Source organism: Zingiber officinale, chromosome 1A, assembly GCF_018446385.1.
Source record: "Zingiber officinale cultivar Zhangliang chromosome 1A, Zo_v1.1, whole genome shotgun sequence".
Taxonomy (NCBI): Eukaryota; Viridiplantae; Streptophyta; class Magnoliopsida; order Zingiberales; family Zingiberaceae; genus Zingiber; species Zingiber officinale.
Window position 1 is genome coordinate 5,077,951 of NC_055987.1, and position 12,152 is coordinate 5,090,102.

Below are 12,152 nucleotides of genomic sequence, written 5' to 3' on the forward strand. Positions count from 1 at the left end.
AAATAAATTAATCGATTAAAAACGATTTAATTAATTTGATCTTTATTTTAAAAATTCAAATTCTATTCAACAGATTAAGTTGAATAAATCAATCGATTGCTATACTATTAGTAATCAATTGATTTAGCAATCGACTAATAAATACATAGTAATCTAGTGTTATATTCAAACTGAGTTTAAAATTCTTAATCCATGACTTTCGCCCATAACTCATGCCCAAAGAGCAGTTGATCATCTACTATTTGTCGGACTTGACTGTTTAAAAATTTAATTATTTTAATTTTCGATTGAAGTAATTAATTTTTTTATCAGTTCAATTTGTTCAGTTTATTTAATTTTCATAGAAAAATTCGATCAATTCGATTTGTCAAAAAATAATTTAATTCATTTGATTTCGATTCATTCTATTCGATTGGTTCGATTATTAATAGATTAGTCAGTACATTAAAAATATTAATGTGGTTTCTTGGATTTATTTGATCCCATTATAAAATCCCTATCAATCAAAATTAATAAATGTTATAGATGAAAACCAAAATTAAATAGTAAATATTAAAATATAACTAATATTGTTTTAATTGTAGCATTATACAAAAGACATATAGGATTAAATATCTTTATATTATCTCCAATTGAAAAAGGCTCAGATGGCAAATAAAGGCCCTGTAGCCACACAGGCCAGCAAGGAGAAAGGAAAGGAAAAAAAAAACAAAGAGAGGTACAATACAATAATAAATTAGTAATAAGAACAAGATTATTAACAATAGTTTGGTAGCCTAGAATAAATACTTAGATTTCAACCAATAAAAAATTAAAGCATACCTCCCATGCCACCAAAAATTATAATAGATTGTAGTACCAAATCAAGTTACTCTCAGTCCATTACTCCCAATACAATCAACCCTAAAGATAAAACTTAAATGGCAAAAAACATATTCTATAGCAATTGTCGATAAAACACATAGTACTGATTGTGTCAACTAGTAATAATAATAATAGGTAGGATTTAAATATGATTTCATATCTTTCATTTATATTTCTATTTATTATATTTATATTTATACTTTTTATATCTATCCGTATATCGATATCGGATAGGGTATGGATAGGATTTTATCATATTTGTCTTCATATCTATACCCGAATATCCATTTAGAGTATATAAATTCTTTCCATATCCTCTTTGAAATTACCTTCCCTAGTGTTAACATTAGAATATCTTTAAAAGCAGACATAATAACATTCTACTCATTGATTAAAACTAAAGGTGGTTATCGATCGAACTCAGACGTTCATTTTTTTTTATAAAACAATACTAATTCAGTTTCGATTTTAAAAATTCAAATTCAATTAAACATATTAAATCAAACATATTAGCTATATTATTAACAATCAAGTGATATAGCTCGATTGATAAATATATAGCAATAGACTATTATGTTTAAACTGAGTTTAAACTTCCAAATTCATGACTCACATGCTTTGCTCAGGCTCAAAGAGCAGTTGATCAATTGATTATTTGACTAACAATTGATTGCTAAACTTGATTATTCGGCTAATGATCTATTGGTGGATTTGGCTATTTGAAAATTCAAATATTTCAATTTTCGACAGAAACAATTAATTTTTTATCAGTTCAATTTTCGTAGAGAAACTTGATTGGTTCAGTTTATCAAAAAAAAAAAAAAAAATGGTTTCTTTTATTTTGATTTAATCAATTTGGTCGGTTCAATTATTAACTGATTGCTCATCCCCAAATAAAATTAAAAATATTAGTATAGTTTTGGGGTTTATCATTACTTTTAAAAATTAAATTCAATTCCTAATTTATCTTCAACATATGTATCAAACACAATTTGATGCTTTCATATAGGTCTATTTACATGTAAATTTGGACATCATGTCAGTCGGTTACTTACACGTCAATACTAGCTAATTATATAATTTCTATCACCTTCAAATTTACAGCTTTCATTATTGTGCTCATGCATTTTGTCAACAATGGTGTGCTTTCCTTATCGAACTTATTTCGATCCGTCCATGCCTTTAAAATTTGGTCGAAAAACACAACATTTTTTTTACCTTTTATTAATTAAATATGTATATTTTCAGCTTGATTTGGACTGCACACCAAACAATCGTGTATATTTGTGTCCAATTATTCAGGGTCTTCAATTATTTGAGGACTTTTCTCATATTCTTGAAATAGTTTTTTTTTTCAATTAATATTAAGTATTCAATTTATGTTAGGTAATTAATTTATATTGATTAATTTTAGGAATGATCGATTATAAAACATTTTATCGACCACTCACCCTAACAATCTATATTAGTTTAACTGTCAATTGTATATAACAAAAAGTGATTTTTATGTAATTTTTTTTATTTGAGGGATTTCAAGATGACATAAGAAGAAGAAAAGTATATATATAAAAATATAATTAGTCAACGACTATATAAACATACTATTTATAAAAATCAGACCATATTATATTATTTTTCCAAAAGACGGACTATATAAATTATTATATAGAAAGTCAAACTATATTATATTATTTTATCAAAAGACGCGTATAAAATGTTAGTTAAATGTAAGAAGACTACTTTAGATTGGAAGAGATAATATTTGTATATTTGTGTAGCTAATTACTTAACTTTAAACTCCTATTAAGCTGAAAAAAATAGAAAAAAAAAATCTAATATCATGAGATGGTTCTATAGTACTTCACAAAGCAACCTTGTATGTGTTAATAGGTCCAATAAAATTAGATGAAATAATAATTGTCTGCAAACTTGGATTAAGAACTAATTATAATTAATCAGTATTTATGTTATAGCAATCGAATTCTTAATCAGAAGCTTAATTAGTGAAGCACATCTCTTCTCTTCAAAGAGCCTGCAAAAGATCAATTTTATAAGAAGAAAATCACTAAAATATTTGGGGTTTTTTTAATAAACCAATTGTTTTATTCGATATTTCTTAACTTAGATTTCATGTCATCTAAGTTCTGAAGAATCTATTTTAAATCTTATTATATTTTCTTAAAATTATATATATGAAAATTTAAACTATTAGAATTTTGATCAGCAGTATTTTTTTTTATTTCTAATTAAAAAGTATTGTTTTTAGAAATAAATATTGTATTTACTATAAATATATTTATATTACGTATTTTTTGTTGTCTGTGAATAATTCTTTTTATGGCTAATATTTATTATACATGCATAATCTGGCATCGCGTAGATCTCAATCGTACATTTACAAAAACACGATTTTGATCTTAAATCACTCAATCGCAGCCGTACAATCGTCCCCGAAACCCAAACCGTTAAGCAGCTTGTCGCGACCGGCGCACGCGGCCGCCCCATGTATCCTCCCCGCCGGCCTCCGTCACGGCGGACCGCCGGAAGAGCCCTTCGAGCTGCGCGTCCCAGTTCCCGAACGCCGTCACGCCTCCCTCGCGCCTCCGAGTTCGGCCCTCGCGGAAGGCGGGGGCGGCGCCGACGGCAGCGGCCCAGCGGTCGCCGGAGAGTGAGAGGTCGTAGTTTCGGCGGCGAGTGGAGTCTGAGAGCACCTCGTAGGCCTCGTGCGCCTGCATGAAACGCTCGGCGTAGCGGCCCTGGTCAGCGGAGGAGCGGCAAGCGTCGGGGTGCCATCGGAGGGCCTGGCGGCGGTAGGCGGCGCGGATCTCTTCGGGTCCGGCGGTGTGGGGGATAGAGAGAAGTTCATACATAGTGGAGGGAGGTGCGGAGAAGGCGGCGGTGATGGGGGTGGCCTTGAGCCTGAACCGAGGGGCTCTTGTTCTTGTAGTGGTGGTGATGGAGATGGGAGAGATGGGAGAAGAGATAGCAAACATTATTAATTGCTTCCCTAATGAAAAAAAGGAAACAATTGAATTGAGTTGATGAAATGAATTGCTAGGGAGGTGGGTGGAGATTTATAGAGTTTCCGAGCAAGAAGGAAAGCTGTTCACAAAGAGTGATATTGTCCCTAAGTTTGCTTTGAGGGAAGGTGTTCACACAGAGTGAGATGGTCCCTAAGTTTGCTTTGAGGGAAGGTGTTCACACAGAGTGAGATGGTCCCTAAGTTTGCTTTGAGGGAAGGTGTTCACACAGAGTGAGATGATCCCTAAGCTTGCTCTGAATTTTATTTAATAGGCTATTAAAAATAAAGATATGTCTACTTTAAAATTAGTTGGGACAAACTCAAATACTTAGATTATAATATATATATATAATTTTATTACCCTACATATTTATCTTTGGTAGGCCATGAACACCTAGTATTAATTTTATTTTTAAAAAAATCACTTTGGGATCCTTCACTAATTTGGGATAAAATTAAGGATCCAGTCAATTTCTCCCGATCGCTCTATCCTCTTTAAATCTCATCTCCTCCGATACCAGGCATCTTACATGAGTGATCTCCGGCGCGAGGTAAAACACTCCACTCTTCACTCCTCTTTCCTCTCCCCTTTGACCTCAGTGAGACCGCAGGCTCTCACTGAGGTCGTGTGCTCGCGAGGTCGGTCGCAGCCTAGCACTATGCTCGCTAGGTCATCGCAGCCTCATGCTATGCTCACGAGGTTGGTCGCAATCTTGCGTTGTGCTCACTAGGCTAGTTGTGGCCTATACTCGGGGAGGTCGACCTCATGCTATGCTCACGCGGACGACCTTGTGCTATGCTCGTGAGGCCGACCTTGTGTTGTGCTCATGAGGCCTGTGCTCCCTATGCTCGTGCCAGATTGCCGACCTAGAGTAGTGCTCGCGAGGCTAACTGCACCGTGCGCTCGTGTTGACCAGTGTCGATCAACCTTGTGCTATGCTCATGAGGCCGGTTGTGCCCTGTGCTTGCGACAATGACCACATCCTCGACCCTTGCCTCTCAGCCTTGGTCGGCTGTGAGCTCAAGCTCGACCTTGATCTCAGGCCTATTCAGATGGTCGTGCATCTGTGGGTGGGTGACTGTCCGTGCAACCTTAGCTAGGCGGTATGGTGCACGTGTCGCCCAGGCTAGGCGGCTAGGCATGTGTGCATCCTTGGCTAGGAGGCTAGCTGCCTGTGCAGCCTTGGCCAGTCGACCGTGCAACCTTGGTTGTCATGTGTTTGTGTAGACCTTTAGTTTTAGGTAAAAATTATCAAAAATATTGTATGTTGTTTGTTCACCCAATGTTTGTAAATGTTGACATAATAATTATAAGTATCCCGTAGTAGTTTTGATGTGGTCAACCAAGTTAAGTTAGGTCCTGTGTATTTGATCCTTATGTTTAAGTGTACAGGAATTAAGGAACACAAGAAATCGAGCAGAAAATGCAGCTAGCGAGAAAGATGTCATAGGAAGGGAGTCGACGGGCTCGGTGCATTCGAAGGATGAGGTGTTGCGGAAGAGTACATCATCGCACGAGATGGACACACGTGGCGGTCCGAGGGACGAGAAGCTGGGGAGGAAGGCTGCTTGAGGAGAAGATTGGAGTTGGGTTTGGGTCCGGTAAAGTCGAAGCATCACCCATGCAAAGAGATTAGCTAAGGAGCTAATCTACTTTATGCAAGGTACCTTCGATGAATAGTGCGAAGGCGCCTTCCAGTGATCGTTAGTGAAGATAAAGTTGTTGGTGCAATATTTCCTAGGTCAAGGTTGACTTGGTTGACTGAGCTTGAATTGGTTCAAGCTCGAGTCTTGATGTTTGAGTTTCGATGTTTGACAATACATGGAGATTGCAGGTGCAATTGTTCATGTAGGGAGATTGTTGGTACAATTCCCTGTTTGGTCAAGGTTGACCAGTTCAGATGTGAAGGAGAGTCAAGTAGGTCAAGGTTGACTGGATACTTGACTGGAAAGTCCTAGTGAGTGAAGCCAGGAAAATGGAAAGTCCTAGTGAGTGAAGCTAGGCAGAATGAAAGTCCTGGTGAGTGAAGCCAGGCAGAAGGGAAGTCCTAGTGAGTGAAGCTAGGCAGAAGGAAAGTCCTGGTGAGTGAAGCCAGGCAGATGGGAAGTCCTAGTGAGTGGAGCTAGGCAGAAGGAAAGTCCTGGTGAATGAAGTCAGACAGATGGGAAGTCCTAGTGAGTGAAGCTAGGCAGAAGGAAAGTCCTGATGAGTGAAGCCAGACAGATGGAAAGTCCTAGTGAGTGAAGTTAGGCAGAAGGGAAGTCCTGGTGAGTAAAGCCAGACACGAGAAATCCAGGTGGATCAAGGTTGATCGGACATCTGGTGGAGATAAGTCCAAGTGGGTCAAGGATGACCGGACACTTGGCACGAGGAGAGAAGTCCAAGTGGGTCAAAGGGATTGACCGAACACTTGGTGAGGGAGTCCTACTAGGTCGAAGGTGACCGGATGCTAGGCATGATGTACCAACAGGTCATGGTTGACCGGATGTTGGTTTAGGGGACTTTGGACTTGGTTTTGGGCAAAAATTATGAGCTGGATCGATCAGCCAATCGATTGGCTCATGCCCAATCGATCGGCTGATCGATTGGGTGAGTCCTCGCGACAAGTCTCCTCCCAATCGATCGATTGGGAGAAGCGTGCGATGGCACAGAACAGCTCTGGATCGATTGGCTGATCGATTCAGAGCCTCCAATCGATCGCTTGATCTATTGGGAGCTGCGATTTTGCGCGATAAGCCCTGGATCGATCAACCGATCGATCCAGGCAATTCCCAGGAGCACAGAGGCGCTCTAGATCGATCGACCGATCGATCCAAAGCCTCCCCAATCGATTGGGAACAATCCAATCGATTGAGATTCGACCGTTGGTGTCGTATTTAGCTGTTGGCGAGCGTTTCTCTCGGTAGAACTCTCGGCTTTCTTCTCCAGCAACAACAGCGACCACAGAGCTTCTCCATAGTCACTCTCGCGCTAGATCTTGAAGGTTCTTGAAGGCATTTCCAAGTCAAGAGGCGAATCTACAGCAAGAATAAGAAGCTAGGGTTAGGGTTTATTATGCAAACCGTGTAAGCTTTCCCTTGTATTTGCTTCTCTTTGTTTCTTGTTGTATTGAGAGTATTGTAAGGCTTCCCCGCCTTTGGTAGTTACCGAAAAGGAGTGTTTACATAGTGGAGGGTGCGTGAGTGTGTGGATCCTTGGATTAGTCACCTCTTCTTGAGGTGGATACCAAGTAAATCCCTAGTATTAGCGTTGAGTGTTGTTTCTTTGTATTTTCCGCTGCATTTCACCACAAGAAGCAAGCAACGACGAGCACGAGATCGCGATGAGATATTCACCCCCCCTCTCCCCTCTAGCTACATTTCAGTCCCAACAAAAGTTTTATCTTCGCACGCATAAAACTTGCCACGTTGGAGGTGCCTTTCAGCCTATTGAAGGTGTCTTCCAGCCTTGGGTAGAATTTTTCAGGGGCTATAAAAAGACCCCTAGAGTTAGGAAATAAAAAACAACTTGAACTATAACTTTTGTACTCTTTCCTAGTCTATTTCTTGAGCTGTCAATGTCTGTAAGAGGCTTCTCCGCCTGCAATAAAGGAGATCTTCTAGTGCGTTTAACTGCCTTGGATTAACAATAATTTAGGTTATAACCAAGTTAATTTCTAACCTTGTTACGTTTTTCTTTTAAATTATTTAGTTCAATTTTATTATTGTTACTGTAATTGTGCTACTAATTAAGTCCAAAATATGAGAAGGGGTTAATTTTATTTTGAAGGTAATTCACCCCTCTTGTTGGCCTCGCTGTATCACAAGTGGTATCAGAGCCAGAACGCTTCAAAAAGGATTGATCACCACTGAAGCAACAAAACGATGGTCGGTAAAAGCATTCATCCATCGAAATTCGAGGGAGACTTCGTGCAATGAAAATATCGGATGGAGGTGTTTTTTAAAATGGACTTTGAAATTATTTTAATTATGAAATATGGTTTTGTAGCCCCCAAGGACCAACATGGAGTTGAAAAAGAAGAGTACTTATGGGCAAAGAAATAACATGTTGACTTCATGACGAACGGTAAATCAGAGTTACATCTACTGAGCATTCTTCGCCCCAGGAGGTCAATCGAATCGACAGCTATGACTCTGCCAAAGAGCTATAGGAGAAATTCCTAAAACTCCATGAAGGTACTTCGAAAGCAAAGTTGACAAAGCGAGACATCTTCCAAATCTAGCTAACGAACCTTTAGATAAACAATGGAGAAAAGGTAACGCAATTTCAAGCACGAATCAAAGAACTCATCACTCAGCTCAATAATTTCGAAGAATCGGTAACGAACCAAGATTCAATCTGGTACACGCTCAATGCTTTTCTGAGGACTCCAGAATGATCATCCTTAGTAGATGCATACTACATCTCTAAGAACTTCGAGGTAAGTACACTAGATAATTTATTTTCTACTTTTGAACTTCACGTAACGCGATGTGCAGATCCTAAAGAAATCAAAAAGTTGAACAACAATCTTACTTTGAAAGCCAAGAAGGAAGATCTAGACTCCGAAACATCAATCGATGAAGACGAAACAACCCTAATGGTAAGAAAATTTAATAAATTTATTAAATATAATACATTTAAGACGTAGGCTAAGAAACAATCTTGGAGCAAAAGAAAGGTCTGGTGTTACAACTGTAATGAAGAAGAGCACATCAAGAACGACTGCCCTAAATTGAAAAACAAGAGAAAAGGACAATACAATCGAAGCTCAAAACCTTGAAGGCGACATGGGATGAAACGTCGGACTCGCCCTATTGGCATACCATCAAAGAGAAGAGGAAAGTAGCTCAGAAATGAGCATTGATGAAGGGGGAAGATTCTTAAAAGAAAGTAGCGATGAAGGGGGAGCATCACAACACGAGGTAAGTGAGGTACGTACACTATTTCCCAAGCAGTCTTTCAATCTTATTAAAATGCTCTCAAAGAATATAGTACAACTAGAAAAATAAAATGTTAAGATAAAAATAACTTTAGCCAATTTATGCCTCTTAGAAATGCATGATAATTTAAAAATTAAAAATTAAAAATTAAAAATTAAAAATACAAATCGAAAAATTGAAAAATGACCATGCATGTTCAAATGATTTTAAATTTAGAAATTATGGTAAAATCAGCTAGTACATAAGAAATCACCAAGGATAAATTAGAAAAATCTTTAGAAACTGTGTATTTCCAAAATTTTTAATAAATCTAATAGGCAGGAACCTTTATTGGTTCCAAAATCTTTTTTAGATTAAAATTAATATTAGGATAGAAATTGTCTCTAAGTAGAAAAATATTTTTTTAAAAATTTTTCTATTTATATTTTCATATTGAAAATTTTCTTATGCTATCTATGATTTAATCTACAAATAATTTTTTTTCATTTTTTTTTACTGTTGAGTTTTTTCTTATGAATTTATTAACGAAAATGATACTATGAATAGTCAAAATATTTTTGTGAAGACTTTTTGATAACTTTTATTTTTTTTTGATGAAACATGATATTCTCTATCATTATAAATATTTTCAAATTTTTTCGAATAATGTTTGAATTATTATAAATTATTTTCTAAAAAGATAATTATTATTATTAAAAATTCAAGAAAATATAAATTTTGAAAATTTAACTTTTCTGCCATTAAATAATGTGTTTTACACAACCAGGAAAAATAGTAGAATTTTTAGAGTTGGAAAAATATTGAAATTTTAAATATTTATTTTTAAAAATTAGTTTTTGTAATGAAATAATTTATTTTTGTTCAAATAAAAAGTATTTCTTCGTGTGAATTTTTATATTAATCTAACATTGTCTAGTTGAGTTTAACAAAACTTTTCAAGATTTTTCAAAATTGATAAATAATTTTTAATTTTATTTTTGTCAAACAGAAGATTAATTAGTAAAAGTAGAATATTTTTTTAAAACTTGTTTTAACTTACTGATAATCGTTGTTATGTACTTCTCGACATGTTTTTCAAATCTTTTAACTGTTAGTGTATTTTTTTCTATTTTTTTTTATGTGATCAAAAGGGGATAAATATGTAAATTAAGGGGGAGTTAGGAATTTTTGTACTCATCATTACAAAAATCTTAACTTAGTTATTTCATTGAATTGCAACTTGTTTACATAATCATGTTATTACTTCTTATTAAACCCTAACTTTAACCTGGGTCGATGCACATCAAAAAGGGAGAGATTGTAAGTACCCTGTGATAGTTTTGATGTGGTCAACCAAATTAAGTTAGGTCCTATATATTTGATCCTTGTGTCTAAGTGTGCAGGAATTTAGGAACACAAGAAGTTAAGTAGAAGATGCAACTAGCGAAAAGGATGACATAGGAAGGGAGTCAACGGGCTCAGTGCATCTGAAAGACGAGGTGCTGCAGAAGAGTACACCAGCGAACAAGAAGGACGTACGCGACGGTCCGAGGGATGAGAAGCCAAGGAGGAAGGCTGCTCGAAGAGAAGATCAGAGTTGGGTTCAGGTGAACTCAACTCTGGTAAAATCGTATCACCCACGCGAAGAGATTAGCTAAGGAGGTGATCTGCCTTATGGAAGGCGCTTTCTAAGCCATGGAAGGCGCCTTCGATGAATAGTGCGAAGGAGCCTTCCAAGTTATTAAAGGCGCCTTCTAGTGACCGTTAGTGAAGATAAAGTTTTATCTTTGCACGGATAAAACTTGTCACGTTGATTAATGAGAAACTACAGTTGAGTCATGAACTTTAGATCCCTAATTAATGCATTTGTGGAAATTACTAATAAATCTTGAATTTTTTTTTCATTATGAAAAGAAAAAAAAGACATTAATATAATTTTATTTTGGGTTTCACCAAAGTTGTTAGTAAAGGGTCATATTCTTAATAAAATTATAAAATATATATAAAAGATTTTTTTTTACTCAATTTACCTTATGGTACTCATCTTGTGTGCACCATTTATATATATATTTTTAAGAATTTAGGATTAAAGTTATAATATTTAAGCTAAATAAATTTTAAAAAAAAGAAATACCTATGGAGCTCTCAAGGTGGGTAACTAGGATAACAAGCCCCTCTTTCTATATATATTATGGCATCTTTTAAATTAAATAATAATAAAAAATAAAAATTAAATAGATCAGAGGAATAATGGTCCCATCATCTTTGCAATTTATAAGACTTCTAGGACCACTAATTAATATTGATTTATTTTAAATAAAGTTAGTAGTACTGATCAATGTAACTCAAGGATTACAAACATTATTTGATTCAAATCAAAGTATAATTAGTAGAGATAAAATTGAAAATGAGTAATCATCAAATATAATCAAATAAGTAGATGGGTGACTAATTCATCGAGCTAAACATAATCTTAATGATTTTGATTTTTTTTTTGATATTTTAGTTTCGTTCAAGGTTTAGTATAATACTTGTATATTGAAACAAATAACTCACTTTCTTATTTCTTTTTATAATTTAGTTTTATCTTTTTATTTGTCTATAATGTCTATATTTCTCATCTTCTGTAAATTTAACAAGGGTTTGTTAGACGTCCAAGATGCCTAGTTCAATACATAATACAATTCTTTCTTAATTACACTTTTTCAATACCAAGGAAAGTGATATCACTTCTATACATGTAATAAAATTCATTCATCATTAGCATATCTCCATATACTGTGTTAACTTGTCAACATTTCTATCTAACTTTCTTAAAATATCTTCTTGTCTTTTAGTAATTCAACTCTAATTTTCAAATGAAATATAGTGTAGGCCTTCTTACACATGTTACTCTTTAAAAATTAATTATGAGTGTTAAATTCTGAATCACATAAGTTAATTATTGTTGATTAATATATGAGATAAACAATCATTAGTATAGCTATCCATTTATTTACATCGTAGTAGATCTTCCAATTTAGTTGAATAAATTTATCCAAAAAATATAGAAGTCCTACTTATTTAAAGTCATTCATGTGCCACTTGTACTTCCTAAAAAGAAAGTTTAATCAATTTGAATTGTGACAATAGAAAGTAAACTAAAACGTTATATTCTATCATTTTCAAACCATTTTAAGGTCATAAGCCACTTGCCAATTTTTTATCATTCTTAGTCATTGTGCTTGAAATTAGCACTAGTTACTCGTGAAAGCAAACTTCTATTAAAATTTATGAAAAAAGTTTTTCAAACATATGGAAACCATTTAAAATTATTTGAAGTTGTAACTTTCTCTTCAGACTAGTCTAATTTGCTACCCAAATT

The 12,152-nt window shown here is 35.1% G+C and overlaps 1 protein-coding gene across 1 annotated transcript; it reads right to left on the minus strand.

Moving 5' to 3' along the window:
- Nucleotides 1-3,179: 3,179 nt before the first annotated feature.
- LOC121999221 (chaperone protein dnaJ 20, chloroplastic-like) lies at nucleotides 3,180-3,921 on the minus strand. Its single transcript, XM_042553930.1, has one exon. It carries the CDS (start codon nucleotides 3,855-3,857, stop codon nucleotides 3,330-3,332), a length of 528 nt encoding a protein of 175 aa, XP_042409864.1. The 5' UTR covers nucleotides 3,858-3,921; the 3' UTR covers nucleotides 3,180-3,329.
- Between the last annotated feature and the right edge of the window lie 8,231 nt (nucleotides 3,922-12,152).

Coding starts and splice junctions, on each gene's coding strand:
- LOC121999221 (XM_042553930.1), bottom strand. CDS start 3,857: ATGTTTGCTATCTCTTCTCCCATCTCTCCCATCTCCATCACCACCACT.